The 24407-nt window shown below is 37.1% G+C and overlaps 1 protein-coding gene across 2 annotated transcripts in view; it reads left to right on the top strand.

The window, feature by feature from the left end:
* The first annotated feature begins 1310 nt into the window (after positions 1 to 1310).
* The window catches only part of rgra (retinal G protein coupled receptor a), a 31285-nt gene continuing 8188 nt past the window's right edge, over positions 1311 to 24407 (top strand). The window contains exons 1-7 of one of the 2 annotated variants that reach the window (XM_039772349.1): positions 1348 to 1538; positions 1841 to 1997; positions 2534 to 2655; positions 7859 to 8012; positions 8643 to 8760; positions 12783 to 12896; positions 17205 to 18297. In XM_039772349.1, coding sequence (XP_039628283.1) covers positions 1460 to 1538; positions 1841 to 1997; positions 2534 to 2655; positions 7859 to 8012; positions 8643 to 8760; positions 12783 to 12896; positions 17205 to 17348 — 888 coding nt within the window. In that variant the 5' untranslated portion in view covers positions 1348 to 1459 and the 3' untranslated portion in view covers positions 17349 to 18297. Of the gene's footprint in view, positions 1539 to 1840; positions 1998 to 2533; positions 2656 to 7858; positions 8013 to 8642; positions 8761 to 12782; positions 12897 to 17204; positions 18298 to 24407 lie in introns of those variants that run through there. The other variant, XM_039772358.1, reaches the window with a different exon arrangement.

Below are 24407 nucleotides of genomic sequence, written 5' to 3'. Positions count from 1 at the left end.
AAAGAACACATTATTTTAAGGGTGCATTCTAGTTTGCTTATCACTCTTAAATTTAAAGGTGCCTGGATGGTTCTTCAGAGCAATGCCATAGGGGAACCATGTTTGATTCCCAAAAGACCCATTCACATGAACGTTCCAGAAGAACCTTTATTTATGTAGATCCATAACAGGGTCCATGCAGTAAATGGTCATAAATAGATGATAAAAGATTTATGAAATACCAATGAGTGCTTTTAATGGAACTCAATCCATTAAAGAACCATAAAATACCTTTAAAGAACCAGTACTATTACAGGCAATTAAAGTATCCAACTCAATTTATTTGCTAACAGGGTACTTTGTTTTATCATTTATGAAAGTTACAGTGTAAAATTAGCAGACATGCAGATGCTTCTCTGCAACTGACCAAATACAATTATTAATCCAACCACTCATCCATCCGTTTCTGAAACTCACCAATCTGAATTCAGAGATCCTCAGAGATGCAGGCACATCTCACCAGCTCCGTGCACAAGGCAGCGTCCATCCGCGAAAAGGAGACCAGTCCAACGCAGGTCATACTCGCTCGCACACACATGCGCACACAATGGTACGTGTCCAGTTTCGCGACATTACACAACGCAACAAGCTCCTCCTCCATGGAATGTGGCAGGAAAACCGATGCATGCTGAAAAATATCCAAGCTGCACTGATAGAACGTGCAGATTTCACAAAGATCTATAAGACAGCATTGCTGCCCTTACCACCCACCTGTCCCTAAATCATAAAGAGTTTGCTAAATAACCAAAAGACGCACCTATTATCAGTTCATCCATCCATTATGCAACCTGCGCGTTAGAAACAAATGCCAACAATATACTGCATTAGCGCGTACTAAACTCTTGAAAAATCCTTATAAAACCTTTTATTGATTATGAAGCTTTTGTTTTCTTTATTGTAATAAAAGCCGCTTTGTGTCGTTACACTTTTTATTTCTCTTTAAACTAATAGGTTACTGTCTCTGTGCAACAAGTGCAGATAACAGTGCACTAGTATAAGTTGTTCCGCTCCCGGAATTAATTTTTATTTCTTATTTAATTCAAGCATAACAGTAGTACATAATATTATTGAGGTTTCTCAATACATCGGCAGAGTGTATTTCAGGACATTGTTCTGTAAAAGAACAAAGGATTTCTTGTAAGCAAGGCATTACTCTGGTGTTTTATAATTATTTTTAATTATGGCTACAGAACCGCTCTGGTCATTAAGGCATTCTTTTTCGGATTGAAAGAGAAGAAAGAAACTTTACATAATTAGTTACATGTTCTTTCACGTGAACTGCTCCTTTAAAAGGAGGCTCCCCGTCCAGATGCTAGTGCATTGAAGGAGCAAAGGGAACGTTGGCAGGGTTTCTTTTCGCTTTCTTTTTGTTGTTGTTGTTGTTTTCTTCATATTTTCTGCACACAACAGACACCTCAAGATGGTGTCCTCACATTCTTTACCCGAAGGATTCAATGACCTGGACGTGTTTGGATTAGGGACAGCACTGCTTGTGGAGGGTAAGTCTTTATTGATTTGATATTTGCCCCCCTAAAACAAAGTGAAATGTGATTTGAATTAAAATAACTGACAGCAGTAAGAATATGTTGTGCAATAATATTGTAGCTCAACAGTTCAGAAACATTTAGCAATAAATGACATAGAAATATTAGTCATTGACCTCAAGCTTAAAAACAGTGAAAAGAAATAGAAAAGGGTCAATGTCTAGTAATGCTCGGGGTCTGCTATGCCCCCCTCTGTAAGTCTGATGTGCGATCCTCATCACAGACATACAAACTCAGCTGTGTTTCTTTTTCTCAAGGACTCATTGGCTTCATCTTCAATGGCCTGACATTGCTGTCATTCTATAAAGTAAAAGAATTACGGACTCCAAGCAATTTTTTCGTGTTCTCCCTTGCTGCGTCCGACATTGGGATTTGTATGAACGCATTCATTGCTGCATTCTCCAGCTTTTTGAGGTGATGGGTTTTCCTCTACTTCATTCATTTGACACAAAAAAAAATGAAGGGATTATTTAAAAGGGAATTCAGTTAAAATGAAGCAAATCCTCATAAACAAGCCTGGTAAATGTAGCCAGTGACCTTAATATGTCATGCTACGCTCTCTGGATGCTAACATCCCGCGGCGTTTTATTCTAAACAAATTTCGCAAACAAAGCAGTGGCTTGCAGATATGAACCATTATCTAAAAAGGTTGCATAACACAGCAGCTCATAGTTTGTTTTTTATTTATTTATTTGTTTATTTTTACAATGTTACATGATAACAAAACAGATCATAGATGCTCGTATTCGATTCATTTTAACTTGCGGGATATGCAAAACAAGGCATTATTGGGATTATTTTGTTGTGTAGCATTTTCAAATTTGCCATTCTTTGCTGGAAATTTTAAAGGGATTTTTTATAAGCGATGGCGTATTGGCATATATTGAGGAGTTCACGGTGAACCCTAAGAAAACACATTTAATACTCTTTTATTTACTTCCTTTTTTTAGATACTGGCCTTACGGATCCGAAGGCTGTCAAATTCATGGCTTCCATGGTTTCCTAACGGCACTCTCCAGCATCAGCACCTGTGCTGTGATCGCCTGGGACAGATACCACCATTACTGCACAAGTAAGTGGCTTCTGAAGCTTTGATCGTCCCCTTTCAGTTAATCAGAAATGAAGCGATGACGGAGATGAGATTAGCATTCTAATTTCAAAAAATAAATTAAATTAAATTAAAGATGGATTCAAGTTGGTCAGATTCTCTTAACCCCTTTGCTTCTGAGGAACTGCCAACTTCTAACAATAAATCCGTCCATTATCCAACCCGTTATTTCCTAACTACAGGGTCGCGGGGTCTGCTGGAGCCAATCCCAGCCAACACAGGGCAGGAAACAAACCCTGGGCAGAGCACCAGCCCACAGCAGGGCAGCACATACACCCCAAACACACACTAGACAATTTAGGATCGCCAATGCACGTAACCTGCATGTCTTTGGACTGTGGGAGGAAACCGGAGCACCCGGAAGAAACCCATGCAGACACGGGGAGAACATGCAAACTCCACGAACCCAGGTCGTCCAAATGTGAAAATGATCTTTACATTACAAACACATTTCTGTATTATAAATGGTCGTATTTACTTATTTTGTTCAATAGACATTGTGTTATGCACATGTACACAAAGCAAATTGACCAAGAATTCTAGCAGGCCAGGACATTTATCCATTGCTTCTAATTCATTTATTTGAAAACTTTTCATTCTGAGCATGTCAAACCTGTACTGTATAAACCAGTATAAAATCCATAATCCACAATATCACAGTTTCCTTGGATGTTTGTTGTCCCCATGTTGATTCTTGCTCGTTTGCACTCCTTGGTTAGCCCTGAAAGTATTTTTTTGTAAGTAAGCATGTCTGCATTATATGTTGAAAAAAATATTTAAATGTTCATAATTGACCTGAGCACATCATAGCAAGCTACACAACCAAAGCTTTTTCCTGAACTGACTGGAACAAATTTAATTTAAAAGGTAATAATAATAATAATTGGCTCAGTGCTTGTTATTGCTGCCTCACAGATCCTGACATTCTGGTCACTGATTGCGTTGAGTTTGCAGGCTCTCCCCATGTCACCACTGGATTTCTTTCCCTTACTCATATTTTTTCTCCCACATCCACAAAAAATTCAATTTAGGTTCATTGTTGATTTTTTTTTTTTTTGTCAAAGTGTGAGTGTCAGCTTATAATATAAATTGACCTGTATGGGGCTATTTTCTGTGTTGTGGTGTTGCAATAGGATCTGGACCCCTTCAACTCTTAATTGGTTAAGAATTTAAAAATAATAATAATAATAATAATAATAATAATAATAATAATAATAATAATATGCCTCAACAATTACTGGGATTCATTAAAATGAAAATGTAACAGATTTATGTAGCATTACATTGAGAATTGTATAATTTTCTTTGCTAAGAAAAATAAAATGAAATAAAAGTGCTTCGTAATTTATGAGAGAAAAAAGTTTTTTTTTCCAATGACAAAAATATTTAGGAAAGAAAAACATGTCCTGTTTTCTGGTGAACGTTATTGTGAGAACAGTGTGTGTTGATCAGACCAGTCTTCACTAACAACCATCCATCTCCAAATCTTTCTGGGAAATTTAATCTTTAAAATCCCAGGCTGGTTTAGAAATGTAATTCTTCCGATGTGTTCTTGGTTTGCTCCAGGTCTGTGGCCAGTGGGCTCCTCTGTAAGGTGCTCATGGACATCTTCACTAGATCCCAGACTGTATCAACTGAATCTTTTTGGGCTGGAGAAACAAGTATTCCTTTCCAAGGTCTGCCTGGGGTACAATGCTTCTTAGTCTGTCACAGAGACTAAGCACATTAACTTTGTGCAGAAACCTTTTTTGGCTTCTTGTAAGAGAGGTTTCATTCATTTGGTTTCTACCCAAAGCTTGTACCCATGGGATTAAAAAGGAGATGCTGATTGAAAAGCTTTGTGTGAGGGCCAAGTTCCTCACTTACCACAACCCTCGAGTAGAATGTTCTCATTATTAATGCTATTTCACCAAACTGAAGGTCTTTCTCGTGATCACATCTACTGTACTTTCATTACCCCTCTACTCTTGGTAGCTGCTCAAACCTCGACTTCAGGGAACATACCACTGTCCTCCTGAAGAGGCCACGACCCCAAATTTGGAAATGTGCTGATTCCCATCCAAACCACATCACTTTAACTGTCAACTGAAAATCAATCTACATTAAAAATCAGTCAAATAAAGACAAAAGGACAGATTCATGTACAAGTAGAAAATGTACAGTTCTCTATTCTCCTATACTCTTTAAGAATAGAGAACACTTTGGCAATTCTTTCTTAGAAGACAAGGGTACCAGATAAACAAATGGCAGAATCCTATTTTCTCTTTAAGTGGATTAAATGTAACTGCAAGTATGTGCACACATGTCATCTCCTACAAATACATAGGAAGAATGGAATACATTTATAACCCTAGGACTCCGTCAATTTATATCAACATTTGCATGATGCCACATGCAGCATAATACAATGTCTTTTCCAAGGCCATAAAATAAGTATTGACAGAACTAGTAAACCTTCAATGTCTCAAACATCCAAACAAATGCAAAAAACTGATACCCGTTCACTGATGTAGCTCTTTCTGGATTAGATTGAATTAGCTCACTGCAGAGGCTCCATAGTCTAAAGATCTCTGAAATGAAAAAAATATAGTCAGGAATATTCAACGCCTTGACTAACTAAAGCATTATTATGAGATTGGCAGACTGCAATGCTAGCTCTCTGTTTAAAAAAAATTAAAAGAGATGAGAAAAGTGTTTCAGCTATTGAGGGTCCTCAGCATCTCAAGAAAGGTTAATAGCTGATATTATTATAAAATAATAATAATAACAAAAATATTGAAAATTAAAATAACATCACAAGCAACCTATATAAATTTTAACTCTTTCAGGGCTGATGTCGACTTTTGTCAAAACGAGGAGTTGACGATGGTAATCAGCTGTAAACTGTGACAAAACCAATTGTCATGTTTTAGTTAGAAAAATTAGATTCATTGGTTTGATCAAGATTTCCTGGGACTGACATCTGGCGAGAGATCAAAATGAATGCGTAAAGCAAAATACTCCGCAGATGACATTTTGCCTATTATCTCTGAACTGGACTATGACTTGTCAGACTCCGATTTTGATACAAGTGATCGAAAACGAATGTGAGGTTCCAGCTTCAGCTGATTGACCCCAGCTTATCGTGGTATTGACAATGTTCACCAGGTAGAACTGCCACTTAACAATGATAAGAGGTACAGTAAAAACCACATTGCAATGCACTGTGACTGTGTTTGCTGCTGGTGCTGCTGCTGCCCCAGCCACGTAAAGACAGCCTGGCAGCAAGCCTGCTACACATTCTTGGCAAGCTGGCAGCCACAGCATGCAGCAACAGACATTTTATGTTGATTTCTATGTGAAACCATTGCTTTTTAGAAACTGTTTTTTGGAAAAAATATTCAGCCCTTAAAGATTAATGAAGGTGATAGTGATTTGACAGTTCAGCTTCAGGAAATCTAAGTTATGGAGACAGAAGACAGAATTCCATCTCCAGACATATTTAATAAAGGCAGGCAGTGTGGCGTATTGTTTAAGGCTTTTAGAATTCAAACCTTGAGGTTGTGGGTTCAGATCTGACACTGTGTGACCACGTGCAAATCACTTCACCTGCCTGTCTACCATCTCGGGAGAAAAACATGTAACCAACTGTATCTAATAATAAATAATAATGCATGTTATTTATATAGCACCTTTCCCATGCTCAGTCTCTCAAATGTTTTAAGTTGAAAGTTGTCAGCCTAGTAATAATAACCCTTCTTCCAGAGGTGTTAATTAGTTCTTAGGTGTATCATTTTCCCCCTAGTGTTACAAACTATATCTCATATGTCTTTTGAAAGGGATATTATACACCTATCTGTTGTTTTAATTCTACATTTCTTCATAGCATTTACCCATTTATATTGTTGAGGTTAAACATAGAGGATTAAATGATGAATATCCTGCAAGCCTCTGTTCACAATGATGGCTCACACAGTTCAAGCAGTACTCTATATGAGAGAGCATATTTCATGATGAGCCTCACCTCAAAGCATTTTTACAATAATACTTGATTCTTCTGTTTCAGCATAGTTAGTTTAGTGATTTGTTTAAAGTTTTATATAACAGTCAGTAGTGGATGGGACTAAACCAGCTTTGTGGATTCAGTCCTTACACTCCTGGCTGCACGGTCTGCTTGACAGATCCTGAAATACCTTATCTCGTTCAACTGTTTTTGAGTTTTCAGTCTTTCAGATCCTGAAATACCTTATCATGTTCAGCTGTTTTTGCGTTTTCAGTCATTTTTAATTAGATCAAATGTAAGGAGCTTTTACATGTACACTAGAAAAATGTATCAGAGGAAAATATTATTTTTTACACCTAATGTTGATTGTAGAAACTTTTAGAATTGGAGTCAAAACATTTTTAATAGTTTGTGCAAAGTATATTTTGAAGGTAGATCGATGGATAAACTTTCTAAATATACGGTATGCCTTCTAAATATATCAGTTCAGGAGATTTTCAAGGAAACATAATCTATTGAAGGTGCTTAAAACCTGAATGCCGGATGAGTCAGACTGACAGTAGGCTGGTGTGTCATGTCAGTTATTCTTACAGTGAAGTGACAGAGTTGTTTTGATACTCAGCAATCCCTGGACTGACTTTCTATGAAGCAGTCATTGGCTGAACTAAATTACATACAATTAACAAATATCACAGGTATACTTGTGCACATAAATATGTATGTGAAAATTTAGCACATGTATTTAGGAACCAAATGGATGTATGAAATCGTCCTCAGAAATTTAAATCTATTAGTTTTCTTAATTTAGCAAACAATACAGTCAAAGATTCACTCACGTGAATAACAAATTGGTACAATTACTATGTTTCAAGAAAAGAAAAAAAAACATGGAAGAAGAAATACTTTAGACTAAAAGAAAGTGACAATCTTCTTCCCCAACTCACATTAGTGAACTATAAGTATCAAATGGTCCAATATCATTGATCCTATACAGTATAATAAAGTAGTAGGAAAGATCAAGCAAAAAGAAGACAGGCCATTTTTATGCTGCCATTAGTCAGTTCTTGCAATTTCTAAAACAATCTTGAACTATTGCTTAGTCCCATGGTCAGTATTCTGTAATATGATTTGCTTGTAATGAGAATGAAAATATATAAGTTCAAGTTTTATCATTCACTTTTGTAGGAACAAAACTTCAGTGGAGTACTGCCATAACAGTAATGGTTATTGTGTGGGGTTGTTCTGCATTTTGGTCTGCTATGCCCTTAGTAGGATGGGGTGAATACGATTATGAACCATTAAGGACCTGCTGCACACTGGACTATACAAAGAGAGACCGGTAAATACATTTTAAAACTCATGAGTCCTCATAAATATGCATTTCTATGAATGTTTTTGATGTAAACATTGTAGGAGATTTTAGATTACTGTGCTTACAAAATGCATGATTATTATTTTTCAAAGGAGGTTTACACTGTTTATGGTACTACATTACCTGGTGGCCATTAGTCATACAAAAAAAAAATTGTGTTGATTATATAATTACACATATTTTAATAGTAAATAATAATGGCAATCTCTGTGAATCAATCAATTATTAAATAATAAATTAATTTCAATTGTTGAACGGTATCTCTGTGGTGAAGGCCCGACTGTACACTGAAAATTAATTTAGTTGAACTTATTGAAATAAAAATTAATTAAACATTGTACAAAATAAAAAAAAAACTGCACAGCATAAGTAGCATACCGCATAATCATTTCCAAAATTGTGCTTAGAAGTTCTGTCTTTACACACTAGTAATTTTTAAAGTGCATTTTCCTTAATTTATGCATTCACTACACTATACAGTATGTACAAATGTACCAGACCTGCTTGGCTGTCATAATGTATAAAAAGCTAAAAATGCCTTGTATTATTACTACTGTTCTCAGTATAAGGTTTCTTTCATACTGTACTTCCTTCCAGGAATTTTGTCTCCTATGTGCTTCCAATGGCATTCTTCAATTTTGTGGTTCCAGTGTTACTTATCCTCTCATCCTACCAGTCAGTGTACCAGAAGTTTAAGAAAACTGGGCAGATGAAGGTAAGATACAACACAATAAATGACTAACGTCCAAAATAACTGATGCCCCTATTGCAAAGCATTTCCAGGAGACAGATTTTACACAGATAGAGGTGACATGACCTACTCAGGGGCAGACAGACAGTCAGGCCTGGAGATTAAACCTAGAGTCCTGCAGCATCTGGTCCAGCTCCTTAAATACAAAGCCGCAGTGCACGTCTGTAAAGGTTGATGGTCTGTCAGATAACCTCACATTTTCATACATGGGAAATGAACATCTTTAGTGATATAACACTGTTACATAACTGAAAGTTCAAGCCATCATTTTTTGTACAGTTTTATCCCTGGAGCAAAATACGTTACAGCATTCACACTTTGTTGCTTCTTTTAATGGCATGTTTTCACAGAGAATGATAATGAAAAGGCTGTTTGTTTTTAAAATAAAAGAGTAGAATGAATCGATTTTAAAAGTTTAAAAAGATAACAGCAACTTTATTTTAATTGAACAGTAGCAGTATAAGACAATATTTTGGAAAGCAGATGTCCATTTTGGGGTTTGGGAAAGCTATAACCTTTTTGTTTTGGGTTTCTTGCTTCAAAAGTCAGTGTCTGCATTTATTTGCACCCCTCTTTTCTGAGAATAGAGTCATTGTGTAATTCTTTAAAAATATTGTAAAAAATGCATGCTTTCATCAAAGGATGTAGAATATCGAGGTGTATGAATTTTATTCCAGTTGGGCTTCATTTCTGTTTAATTTTTGTCCTTGTTTGAATTATCTCTCCCATTAGAGTTAACAAGGAAAAAATACAAGTGCAATAAAAATGAAGTAGGATACTGAGCTTATTTGCCACCAGTGGCAGTATGTTGCTTTATAGATTATTTAGAAATAAACATGGCAGATAATCAGCCTCATTGTGTAACATATCATAAGTAGCTTGGGGTAGAATGTAAATTCCCAATACAAACTTACTTTGAAGACAGGAATTTTCACATAGCTCAAAAGTCTAGTCACCTACTTGCAGTATTTTTAAATCTGCTTAATCCAGCTCAGGGTCACAGAGAGCTTTACTGGCACAGTAGAGCACTCAACTGAAGGGCACACTCATCCACTCCCACTCTCCCGCTCTAATAGAGCTGATTAAAAATCACAAATTAACCCAATATGCATGTTTTTGTGTATTGGAAGGAAAGTTCAGAGCTGTGTTGAGAAAAAAGAAAGAAAAAAAATGAAATCCTCAGTCCTACGCTCCCTTTTAAAGACGTATAGCCATACAAACTTCTCTTAAGCACTGTGCTGACATGTAAAATGAAACCCTTATTTACATCTTGGATTGTCATACATTGTTCCTTATGTGCAATAAGTTGTCATTGTATACTGTAATATAAGTCTAACTTGTAAATGACCTTGTAACTGGTATGACGAAATATTGATTGACTGATTCTAAAGCTGATGAATTTCATTTTTCCATTTTGATTTGACTGGTTCCCCAAAATGTGATTTACTTGCTGGTTTCAGTACTTCTTTACAAAATGACTAAATTGCATTTTTGTCACAACTTCTCTTTTTAATGTATACTTGTTGAAGTGAGTAACATTAGAAACATAATTCTTCAGAGACAGAACTATTGGTTTGATGTTTTTGGGAATGCTGAATCGTGACTAATGAAAGTGAAATAAAGGATTGCAGGAAGGACAGTCAAAGCAAAAAAGGAGGAGGCATGGCAGTAAATATCAAAATAATATTAAGATTCAAAAGATCACTACAAAAATTAATGAATTTTGGAATGCAGGATTATGTGAATTTCCCCTTGGGATTAATAAAGTATCTATCTATCTATCTATCTATCTATCTATCTATCTATCTATCTATCTATCTATCTATCTATCTATCTATCTATCTATCTTAACAGTAGTGACTGCATAGCACACCATACTACTGACATTGAACAAAAAGATTCACAACAAGGAGAGGCACATGAAATTATTTTTAGTACAGTAGAGTTTCTCCACTAAAGAAAGTAACCGATGGTCTTCAATTAAACCTGATGGGCTCAAGTAAAAAATTGAACGCACTTAGCATATTAGTGTAGTGGAAATTAAGAATATTGTTGTACCCAATCATAAGGCAGACAGTTCATATTTCCCTGGCTAGTGGAGAGCAAGTTGCTTTGCACAAAACTGAATTTGTAATCCATAGGCCTTAGTGTATGGCCACCAGCAAGCCTGTGCAAAAATCCTGGCTTGAATCAGCTTACGTTATGTTAAGTTGGGGAGTTGAGTATAGATGGTGCAACCTTTGACCCCAAATAAGTGATGCCAGGTGAAACTGGTGGCCTGAATATGCAGACAGGTGGTGCACAAAGCAGTTAAGAGTACATGGACCCACATGGAAGGAAATGTTGAAGATCAGTGCAGCATTAGAGGGTGGCTGCAAAATGACACCTACAGAGCAAAATTATTGGCTTTTTACCCCCCACCCCTCAGGATTTTTAAAAACCCTACAAAAACGAATTTTAGTGAGTTTTCCAAATGCAGTATTGCCTAAGAGATTAATTTTAGGGTTAATTTTGAAAACTGTATCTAAAACAAAACTTGCCTGTTTCACTCATCATTATCCCTGACAATCTGCCTGACATGACTCAATTACTTAACATGACTCAGCATCAAAAAGGGAATACATGTGTATAAAGTATTAAAATGCAATATGAAATTCTGCATGTGTCAACTGGGACTTTGTTTACTGTTAAGCTTGCTATGCTAGATAATGCATTGATTGATTAGCTCTTCTGATAATTATGAACAAAACTTTGTTGGTTTTGTTAAATAGCAAAAGGCAAATTTTGTTGTTTTTGTTAAACAGCAGAAAGCACTTGCACACGGAGTGTTTTTATTTTTAACTGTAAGCGGTTTTTAATTAATGGAAAAGTAATCATTTTGGATAGATAGATAGATAGATAGATAGATAGATAGATAGATAGATAGATAGATAGATAGATAGATAGATAGGAACTAGCACCAGAGGTGACTCTGTTCAATTTAAATATGAAAAATAGACATTATTGAGAAAGAATTCATATCAGTAATGATTTTTCACTGGCTCTTCAAGATCCCAAAATATAGCTTCTTCACATACCTCTGTTCCAGTTGGAAGCTAGGTCCTGAATGATGAAGAGTTATTGGATCACATGGGTTTTACAATGGAAGGAGCAGAAGGGAAAGGGCATCTGATGTTCACGCAGAAAGTGGCGTCAGCAGCCCTCCAGATAGTTCTCCTCAACTCTAAAGCAAACAGAAATTGTGTTATTAGCAGTGCCATATCAAGATTGTTTGTTGCCTATACTTCTAGTCAGCCCCAGAAATATGAGACACATCTGAGACTCACATGTGTGACAATATAGGGATAAACAGGTGATATCTTGAACAATTACAATGTTTAAGAGAGTAAATAAAGACTAGCATATTTTGCCTAGATAGGTACTGTAGATAGATGGATAGATATTTTATTAATCCCAAGGGGAAATTCACATGCTCCAGCAGCAGCATACTGATAAAGAACAATATTAAATTAAAGAGTGATAACAATGAAAGTATAACAGACAGACAATAATTCTGTATAACATTAACGTTTACTCCCCGGGTGGAATTGAAGAGTCGCATAGTGTGGGGGAGGAATGATCCCCTCAGTCTGTCAGTGGAGCAGGACAATGACAGCAGTCTGTCGCTGAAGCTGCTCCTCTGCCTGGAGATGACACTGTTCAGTGGATGCAGTGGATTCTCCATGATTGACAGGAGCCTGCTCAGTGACCGTCGCTCTGCCACAGATGTCAAACTGTCCAGCTCTGTGCTTACAACAGAGCCTGCCTTCCTCACCAGTTTGTCCAGGCGTGAGGCATCCCTCTTCTTTATGCTGCCTAGAACAGAATAGCAGTTGAATGCTTTAAGGAAGAAAATTTGAATTTTAAATACAAGTCTTTAAGAAAGAAATGCTCATTTTTCTAAAGATAATTACATTCCAGTTGAACCCTTTTTTCTGTTTTGGCAGTTCAATACAGGTCTTCCATTGAAATCTCTCGTGTTTTGCTGGGGTCCTTACTCCATCATGTGTCTTTATGCAGTCTTTGAAGATATCACAGTGTTCTCCCCTAAACTGAGAATGGTAAGAATGTTGCAAAGAGCAATTTTTACATTAGATCAATAGCTAATTTAAACTTTTAGCCATTACCAGAAGTATGATGTTGGTGTACTGAGAAAGACATTAAAATATTACCAAATTTCAAAAAAATGCAGTTACTTTATTATTATTTTAAATATTAAATGTGTGACAAGTTTAAAAATTGCAAACTTGTAAGAAACTGGGGTAATTGTATCAAACATTTAATATTCTTATTTAACTTTAAGCAAGATTAAGTACAGTATATCAGCCACCATAATCAGGTGCATACCTCCACACATAATAAGTAATTCTCTTTGTCTTTTCTTTACGTCTATTAACCAAAAATCTTGCTTCAGTTTCTATAGGGAATTTTTACTATGCTGAAATTCTGCACTCAGTCAGAGATACTCCGCATTTTTTCTTCTCTGTTCTGGCATTAACATTTCACCGTTTTTTTTACTCTCCACTGTCATCTCTTTTCAATACAGTTGCTGTTTGGATCATTCAGTCAGTTTTATTGTCTTTTAGGCAGTTATGGGTTTGGCTTTTACTATCTTTATTTAGGTTACATTGTCAATGTCAGAGGTTATTCCAAATCACTGGAGCTACCATATGCTGCCTCTTATCATCTGCTGCAGTGTGTTCTAAGCTATACATAAAAAAGGCGGTGAATGTACAATGAGAGGATCTCAGATAAGGTAATTTCTCCTTAATAGGCCACTTGTACATACAATGAGATCAGAACCTAAAGCCTGCTGTAAAGGTGCCCAACCATCTTCTGGATTTCAATGACTGGAAGTATCCCAACAATATATGAAGATAAATGAGTGCTGCTTTCATGTAATTAAAGACAATAACTTGTAATTCAGTGTAATTTTGAAACTTACCCCAGACAGGGCATTCTCAATACTTGACCTTTTATTGCAACTATGCACTCTTTAACATTTCAGAACAGGGGATGTGTACAGGAAGGAACCAAAGCTAGATGGGATACTGGAATGTTCTCACTCACACTTGGTTATACAGGAACAAGGGGACACTATTTAGCTGACAATCAGACTAACATGGATATCTTTGAAATAGAGGAGTACATAGCATTGCCCTAATAAAATCCTTTGAACAAAGACAGAGCCTGAATAGAACATCAGACATTCACATAACAGCTACTATAAGAAAAAAATAGATTAAAGTCAATTTTGTGTAGAAGATGAAATAGAAAAAAGTGTTGAATATAAAGCATTTATTGGCTAAACTATTATGTTTGTATATACAGGTGCCGGTCATAAAATTAGAATATCAAGACAAAGTTGATTTATTTCAGTAATTCCATTCAAAAAGTGAAACTTGAATATTAGATTCATTCATTACACACAGACTGATGTATTTCAAATGTTTATTTCTTTTAATTTTGATGATTATAACTGACAACTAATGAAAGTCCCAAATTCAGTATCTCGGAAAATTAGAATATTGTGAAAAGGTTCAATATTGAAGACACCTGGTGCCACACTCTAATCAGCTAATTAACTCAAAACACCTGCAAAAGCCTTTAAATGGTCTCTCAGTCTAGTTCTGTAGGCTACACAATCATGGGGAAGACTGCTGACTTGACAGTTGTCCAAAAGACGACCATTGACACCTTGCACAAGGAGGGCAAGACACAAAAGGTCATTGCTAAAGAGGCTGGCTGTTCACAGAGCTCTGTGTCCAAGCACATTAATAGAGAGGCGAAGGAAGGACAAGATGTGGTAGAAAAAGTGTACAAGCAATAGGGATAACCGCACCCTGGAGAGGATTGTGAAACAAAACCCATTCAAAACTGTGGGGGAGATTCACAAAGAGTGGACTGCAGCTGGAGTCAGTGCTTCAAGAACCACCACGCACAGACGTATGCAAGACATGGGTTTCAGCTGTCACATTCCTTGTGTCAAGCCACTCTTGAACAAGAGACAGCGTCTTGCCTGGGCTAAAGACAAAACTGCTGCTGAGTGGTCCAAAGTTATGTTCTCTGATGAAAGTAAATTTTGCATTTCCTTTGGAAATCAAGGTCCCAGAGTCTGGAGGAAGAGAGGAGAGGCACAGAATCCATGTTGCTTGAGGTCCAGTGTAAAGTTTCCACAGTCAGTGATGGTTTGGGGTGCCATGTCATCTGCTGGTGTTGGTCCATTGTGTTTTCTGAGGTCCAAGGTCAACGCAGCCATCTACCAGGAAGTTTTAGAGCACTTCATGCTTCCTGCTGCTGACGAACTTTATGGAGATGCAGATTTCATTTTCCAACAGGACCTGGCACCTACACACAGTGCCAAAGCTACCAGTACCTGGTTTAGGGACCATGGTATCCCTGTTCTTGATTGGCCAGCAAACTCGCCTGACCTTACCCCCATAGAAAATCTATGGAGTATTGTGAAGAGTAAGATGCAATACGCCAGACCCAACAATTCAGAAGAGCTGAAGGCCACTATCAGAGCAACATGGGCTCTCATAACACCTGAGCAGTGCCACAGACTGATCGACTCCATGCCACGCCGCATTGCTGCAGTAATCCAGGCCAAAGGGAGCCCCAACTAAATATTGAGTGCTGTACATGCTCATACTTTTCATGTTCATACCTTTCAGTTGGCCAACATTTCTAAAAATCCTTTTTTTGCATTGGTCTTAATTGATATTCTAATTTTCTGAGATACTGATTTTGGGACATTCATTAGTTGTCAGTTATAATCATCAAAATTAAAAAAAATATACATTTGAAATACATCAGTCTGTGTGTAATGAATGAATCTAATATACAAGTTTCACTTTTTGAATGGAATTACTGAAATAAATCAACTTTGTCATGATATTCTAATTTTATGACCGGCACCTGTATAGTATGTAGTATATATGTAGCATTTACTGTATATATCTTCTTTTTCTTCTTTCGGCTGCTCCTGTTAGGAGTTGCCATAGCGGATCATCTTCTTTCATATCGTCCTGTCTTCTGCATCTTGCTCTGTTACACCCACCACCTACATGTCCTGTCTCACCACATCCATAAACCTTTGCTTAGGCCTTCCCCTTTTCCTCTTGCCTGGCAGCTCTATCCTTAACATCCTTTTCCCAATATACCCAGCATCTCTCCTCTGCACATGTCCAAACCAACGCAACTTCTCCTCTCTGACTTTGTCTCCCAACCGTCCAACCTGAGCTGACCCTCTAATGTACTCATTTCTAATCCCATCCATCCTTGTCACAATCAGTGCAAATCTTAGCATCTTTAGCTCCGCCACGTTCACCTCTCTCCTGCTTTCTGGGCAGTGCCACCGTCTCCAACCTATATAACATAGCTGGTCTCACTACTGTCCTGTACACCTTCCCATTCTCTATTGTTCATACCTGTCTGTCACATATCACTCCTGACACTCTTCACCCATTCCACCCTGCCTGCACTCTCTTTTTCACCTTTTTTCCAAGATCCCTGTTAATCTGAATTGTTGATCCCAAGTATTTAAACTCATCCACCTTCGCCAACTCTACTCCCTACATCTTCACCATTCCACTGACATCCCTGTCATTTAAACGCATGTATTCTGTCTTGTTCCTACTGACATTCATTCTTCTCCTCTCTAGAAGATATCTCTACCTCTCCAGGGTCTCCTTAACCTGCTCCCTACTATCGCTAGAGATCACAATGTCATCAGCAAACATCATAGATGATGGGGACTCCTGTCTAATCTCATCTCTCAACCTGTCCATCACCATTGCAAATACATCCATCACTCCTACCGCAGACCTCACCACTGTCACACTTCCCTCGCACATATCCTGTACAACTCTTACATACTTCTCTGCCAATCCTGACTTCCTCATACAATAGCACAACTCCTCTTGAGGCACCCTGTCATATGCTTTCTCCAGGTCCGCAAAGACGCAATGCAACCCCTTCTGGCCTCCAGGCTTTGTTCAGAATATCCATCCATGCACATTATTTGATCCTCTTAATCCAGTCCAGAACTGCAAAGGCCAACTTGGATAGGATAGTAATCCATTGAAGGAATCAGTCACAAACCCACATTCATTTATACGTGGCTGGTTTAGAGTCACCAGTTAACTCTAAGTGCATATTTTTGGGAAGTGGAATGAAATGTCAAGCAACGACTTCCAGGTTGTGATTCTGCCATGTAATGTAAATTATATTTAGAAAAGACATAGAGTTTACAGAGAAATTATATGAATGTCCTCTGTCACTTTCCAATATAGAAGTTTGTGTCCTGGATGTCTAAAAATTGTGAATTTTGATATATATATATATATATATGTTTTTTTCTTTGTCAGATTCCAGCTATCTTGGCTAAAACATCACCAATGTTAAATGCCTTTATGTATGCCCTTGGAAATGAGAATTACAGAGGAGGAATTTGGCAGTTTTTAACTGGACAGAAGATTGAAGTAGTACAACCTGATAACAAATCCAAATAAATGATATTCTTCCATTATTTTTACACTGTTTTGTCACGTCCTAGCCCACACTCTTAACCTCATCATATTGTATGTTTAAATTTAGATTACTGTAAAATATTTGTGTAACTGGACATTTTAGTTTGTTCCACATTGGAAAACCATACGTCACATATGAAGCTAAAATAAAGATGAACAAATCTGAGGAATCTGAATAAACTAACTATCTGTAACATCTTCATAATTTTTCTATAATTCAGAATATTCAGTCATATCCTATCAAATCAATTCAATAATATCCTTATCTTAATGTCTGAAGATCACAATGTTAACATGTGTGCTTTCTTCCTTGATTTATATATTTAGGCATAAAAATATAAATGTTCTTAGAGTAAAGCTCCTCCTCCCCCAACTCTTCACTCATATCAGTGTTTTAAAGATTTAAAAATATTCCTCTGTATAGTGAATATGCATAGAATATATGTAATTAATTTACACTTGTGTAATGAAATAATAGAATTTATACTTACATTTGATTGCTACAATAACATTCACAACCTATGTGGACATTGTGTACTTTTTAGTTAGAAACTTGCTATTTTTTTCAGAGTGTTTTTGAACCAAAGCAACCTGGAGCATTCATGATTGTGACCAGGACTGTGACTCTAAACACTGTGAAGCATGGTTACTTGATACAGTGTGCCTTTTAATACTGAAATGTTTAGTTTGGTCACTTCATTGCTGACTGCCTAAATGTCTTTATCTATTATCAGACTTTTGTGGTTTTACATCTTCTTTTTGGTAATTTTGACCTATTATCTTGCAGGTTTAAGAAATTCCTAGCATGCATTCTGTTGCAATAGCACATATCACACCTTTCTTTCTGCTGTACTAGTTTGTAAAAAACTTCAAATAAGAAATTGATCTTCTTGGTGTATTAAACTCTGCTGAAGCAAGAAACACATTTTGATTTGACCAGGACCATGGCCTTTGATTTTTATATAGCACCTTTCTGTACTATAGAAAAACAGATCTCTCTCTAACTAGGAAATGATTGATGCATGCAGAACTATATGTGAAGGCTACACAATGCCTGGGGGCTGCTTCTTCTACAAATAAGAAGGTTCCAACATTGACTGAATTCCACTTTGAAATGTTGCTACATCATTTCAGGCCTGAGCCTTCTGAGGTGTGCTGTTTAGTTTTAAGATATCAAGTTCTATGATGTAATAGGAAACACTGATAAGAAGGGTTAAATCTAGAAGTTTTAATTTTATCTTTTTGCTTTGTTTTTATAGTTTAATTTTTAAAGTTAATTTGTTAGAACATCCATTCATGTATCCATATGTGGGGTTGTCTCTTTTCTATTATGGAGTCACAGGAAGCAGCAATGGGAGCTAGAGTAATTGCAGTGAAATAAATCATAAGGCAGAAATCATTTCTGAATGAACTGTAGTAGACTGATACACACACAAAACACATACACTTTATCTCACGTTTGTATATGGACAATCAAAAGTAGCCAGATAATCTAACTTGCTCATTTTCAGGCTTTGCAAGTAAACATGGCTAAACAAAGGAGGACATGTGAGGTGTTTAAGTTCCAAAAACATTGAGGTAGCAGTACTGTCTCCTGTTAAACTGTAGTATATCCACATGTAAATTACTTTTTTATTTGCTGTTCTTTATTTTGGTTAATGTACTATTTAAGTACTCTGAATTCATATTTTTCCATCACATACATATTTATATTTAGGGTGCTTGTTAAATTCAGTTTGATTCATTTTATTCCTGTCCAGCATTCTTCACTGAATACAAGTTACAGTTTTCGTGCAAGAGTGAAGTATTTCCATGTGTACATCTATCAAAGCAAATGTAAAATAAACACTTCAAATCAATGACCTTGGTGACTTGTCTAAAACAAGCTTCTGAGTAAGATGAACTTGAAAGTTTACACTTCTAGTCTAGCCATTATTGCTTACATCCTGGAAAGAGTAATAATGAAGAGAAACAGAGGCAAATGGATCAGCAAGGCCAGAGAATATTTGCAAATATATACAACTAGCTGTGTAAAACCGTGCTGTAAAAAGCCCGGGGTCCTAGAAACTTTTGAAATCAACAGAAAAAAAATTGAAATGTAGAGGTGTCCGGTAATTGAAAGGAACTACTCTGGGCATCTCAATCAATCAATCAATCAATCAACATTTATTTATATAGCACATATTCATACAAAAAAATGTAGCTCAAAGTGCTTTACAAAATGAATAGAAAAATAGAAGACACAATAAAAAATAAACATAAGTCAACATTAATTAACATAGAATAAGTGTAAGGTCTGTTGGCCAGGGTGGACAGAAAAAACAAAAAAAAACTCCAAAAGCTGGAGAAAAAAATAAAATCTGTAGGGGTTCCAGACCAAGAGACCGCCCAGTCCCCTCTGGGCATTCTACCTAACATAAATCATCATATTTTCATGGAAGGACCTGATGATGATGATCACGTAGACTTCTGGCTTTCAGTCCATCATTGTTGGAGCATCATGATGCTTTGAGTAGGTGGTGGTGGCGCAGGCCGCCACCACAAAGAAACCGGAAAAAGAAACAGAAACAGAAACAGAAGAGAGAGTAGGAGGATTCATTTTGCCAACGTGTTCACATCACTTTTGCATTAGCAGCAAGAGGAAAAGTAAAAGGAATACTGTTTTCCCGATGTTAGCGGCTAAGCGACTTTGTGTTTTTTCTGAGGTTTCGTTTTGCTGACGTGCTGGCCCTACTTGTGTTTTTATCAACTAAGCGAGTTTTCTGTTTCCTCGGTGGTGGACCCTTACCCTGATTCCACCTCTCACTTCAGATAGACATACACACTTCCACGCATACACATTTATATATAATCTATATATATAATTCACTAAGGGCACGCAAGACGCACGCAAGACAGAGAGCCACACCCGCCAACTCTAATAGAGCCCTGCCCACCAAATGTAAGACCATGGGATACTATGGGATACACACAACAGGGCCAGGCCCACCTACTCACAGAGCCCCGCCCGCCAACTCTAAGACCATGGGATACGCTTGACAGAGCTCCACCCGCCAACTCTAACCCTCCTCCCGCGTCATGGGGAAAGAACAACAGAGCCCCGCCCGCCAACTGTAAGATACCATGGGATGCGCACGACAGGGCCAGGCCCGCCAACTCCTCTGATAGCCAATGAAGAGCATTGCAAGAACTGCGGTAGATAGGCCAATGTTATGTTCTTGGACGGGAATGCCGGTATCTTCTTGAAAAGCAGCGTAAAACTGAATGTGATGACTGCGCATGGGGTTTGCGAGTTGACACTGAAAGGAATTGGAATGAGTTTGTAAGTGCTTCTTGAGAGCACAAGTTGTTTTGAAGCATTGCTGGCAATGTTCACATTGCATAATTCGTTCAGTGGAGTGTGATTTTTAAATGTGCGTTGAGATATCTCTGCAGTCGGAACGTTTTCGAACAAATAGTGCATTGAAAGACCTGTGTGGAATGCGTTTGTTCAGTGGAGTGTGTGTTTAAATGTGCTTTGAGATAATTCTGGAGCGTGAAGGTTTTTGAGCAAATGTTGCATTGAAATTCCGATGTGAAATGCGTTTGTAAATATTTTTCAGTAAGAGGATAGTGGGAAGGTGACGTCACATCAGTGTGGCTGCAGACAAATGTTTGTGTTGAATGGATTTGCACATGGTTGAGGAGATCCATCTCTGTAATGGCACTAGACTTTCTGTTACCAGCATTCACCGCAATGTACTGGAGTGTAAGACTATCACATCTGCTACCTCATACACTGTCCTTATTCCCCGGTTTTCCCTGACCCTATCAGAATCAAATTTGCCTTTTACTTTTACACGCAGACAATTTCCTGTTAGATTGGTGTTTGCAATGACAATTAATAAGGCACAGGGCCAAACTTTCGAAAAAATATGCCTGTATCTGACAATATCTGTTTTCAGTCACCGACAATTGTATGTTGCTCTCTCCAGAGTTCCATCTTTTCATTCACTGACAGTTGTATCCTCAAACCCTCCCCATTTGGACAACTGTGTCTTTCAGGAAGAGTTCACACATCAATAAATAATTATTCGGCGTATGCTATACCGCGGGTTGGCTAGTATAAGATAATTACTTGTCAAAGGTGTGGTTTTCGTTTTCATTTTCATCTAAAGGTAATAGTAAATGTGATGCTGAACCAAACCTATCCTTAGTTCAGAGCCATAATTCTCATAGGTCTTGGAGTTGCTGAACTTCATGGAGTTGATGCACATTAATTCATGCAGGTCATTCGTATGTTGAGTTCATCAAAGACAATCAGTGAGTATTCAACGTCAACAATACAAAACTTTATAAGACTTACTGAAAATGTAGTGCACAGCCAAGTTCCTGTAAAAAAGGCAGGTGCGGAAGGTATGTTTTTCTCAGTAAATCTTCAATGTATCACATCTCAGTTATGAATTATGAAAAAGCAACACAGCATAGCCAATGCAAAGGAGTTAGGCCCGGTTCTGCTGTTCGTGCAAAGCGTGTATGCACGAAGGCGGCCGAACATAGAGGCTGCAACAAAACGAAGGCTCGGTGCGGGGCTTGTCTTTTGTGTTCAAAGACAAACGGGAAAGTCACAACACATGAATTGTGGCAGCTCAAGTACACAGCACATCAATCAAAAGTTTTTGTAGTGTTCAGTGTTTAAACGAGTGAAGGTATTATAGGGTGAGGGGGCGGCTGAAATTAAATGGCACGATGGCGGCTTCGCCTCTAGAACCGGGCCTGTAGATGGTAAAAAAACATGATGTGAGGAAACATGCTTATTTTCAGTACTCCAGGAAGAAAAATATAAATTTATAAGTATAGGCTAGTCAGGAAAAACAAAAACAATGAAGTTCCACCGAAACGTTAATAAAAAAAGTGTTTGATATGCTGTACATTTACTAATGATTCTTTCACTACATTATAGGAAGAAAAAAATATATGAACTTTTAAGACAAAACTTAGTGAACTCACTGGCTAAGATTTTAAGACTACCAAGCTAAATAAGATTACAAATCAGTTGTACTTTCACTATTTATATACTTAGTTTCCTTTGTTACAATTAAAACAAACAATGTGGGATCTGTCTAAACAAATGTAAAGCTCTGTGCATCTTTTCTTTTGGTGTCATCATGCATGGCTGAACTTGGTAATCCTATTAATTGCAGCTGAGTTTAACAGGCCTCGAAACAATCAGTACTGTTACAAGCAACCAATTAAATGCCTAAATTTCTCATTTAATCTAAAGGATTGTTTTCCTGTTCACTTGTGCACAAATGTAGTGGCATCAATTGGATTTCTGAATGAGAAGAGCATTTTAATCTTCTTTATACTGTAAACATTATCATGTGAACAACCACAATTATTTCCCAGACTGCAAAGTAAAGCTGCAAATATGTTTTTGTTGCTATAACCTTCTGTGAAAATAATGGATGAAATCACCTGTAATGAAACCACTAAAAGTTACAAGACTGTATTAAACCTTGTCATATTTGATGCAAGAATGATGTCTTTGTCTTTTGATGTTTCTAATGTTCCTATAACCAAGATCAATTGATCTACCTGTCAATGGACGATTTTTTCTTACTCTGCTACTGTGTGAATTTCCAAAACTCCCAACCCTTTGTGTCTTTTTTTCTTTTTAACAATCATGTATGGTTGCATATATGGATGAATGAATGAAAGAATGCATAGATGGACAGATCTTTAAAAACAGTATCAAAACCAGAAGCTGCTCTAATAATAATTTAAAATAAATTCAGTCTAACATTTAAAGTAATAACTGTTTAACCTTGCATCACATTTTCTTAGATCCATGGGGAAATGCAATACCATCAAAGTGCAATAAAAAAAAAGACAGAAACAAAAGTAAGAGAAATTAAATATCTTGAGATATTTAATCATGTCATGATTTTGGTTACCACCGTGTTCTCATACTTTGGCGAAATGAGTCCCAATACACTGTCAGTCACAGCAACTTGCAGCAGCACAGCACCTTTTGTATACTGGAGCTCCCTGCTGCCCCTAACAGTCAGGTGGAACTCTCCTGTCCTTCTGCCTAAACTGGGGAATTTCATAAATTTCTGGAGACCACCCTCATCTTGCAGCTGACTGCAAGTTAACTGCATTAAGTTTACTGTGGGTTCTCCCCATAACCCTGTGGTGTGAACAATCCACTATGTTTTTCATCTAGATTGGTATAAGGATGTTTCTCTGCCCCCAGTGTATGTGTGTTTTTTCCAGTACAGATTTCACCAGATCTGTCTCCTGTTTAGCCTCTTCTCTATGCGTCCTTTTTCCCTGGGACTATTTTGACAGCCTGACTTCCCTTCATGATACGTGTGTACTTTATATGAAAAGATACGGGACACTCTACAAGATGGCTCAGAAAGAGAGATTTAAGAGGGAAAAAGTATAAAACTCCCAGTTCAAACATGACCAGGAGCAGAAGGTGTGCTTCCGTTGGGATCAATTGTACAAGAACTTCAATTTGGATGAACACACTATATTAGATAAACACTGGAAGGCCTAAGGACATATTCCTTGGATTTGTATTACTCTTCTCTATCCTCTTCCAACTCCATTTTTTGAACCCCAGCATGCTTCAATTAATTGTAATTAACAGTAACATTTACAAACGTGGAACAATTTTGTATGTGGACTCAAAATATGAGTGAATATATAATAAGGATTTTTTTCTTGCTAAAACATTTAATAATTAATGTCTCACATGTTTAATTTGTTCATAAAGTTATCATTTATTTACAATAGTAAGTTAATAGCATACATCAAGGAGGTCTTAGAACAAGTATTTAAGTAAACTGTAGATTTAGAGTACAAGTTAAACAGTCCTCTGTCAGCTACAAATTGCATGAACATAAAGAGTGAAAGACAAAGCTGGCCTATGTAACAAAGTGAGACTTTCTGTTTTTCTATGATTTCCAGCACTAAGTCCTAAAGAGCAAATGTGAAATCTGCAACTTCCTGATCATGTGCTTGAATTTAGCAGTGCCAAGCAGATTATCT

Source organism: Polypterus senegalus, chromosome 1 (assembly GCF_016835505.1).
Source record: "Polypterus senegalus isolate Bchr_013 chromosome 1, ASM1683550v1, whole genome shotgun sequence".
NCBI classification, from domain to species: domain Eukaryota; kingdom Metazoa; phylum Chordata; class Cladistia; order Polypteriformes; family Polypteridae; genus Polypterus; species Polypterus senegalus.
Note: the sequence above shows the minus strand (reverse complement) of the source record. Positions and strands in the feature narration are given on the sequence as shown.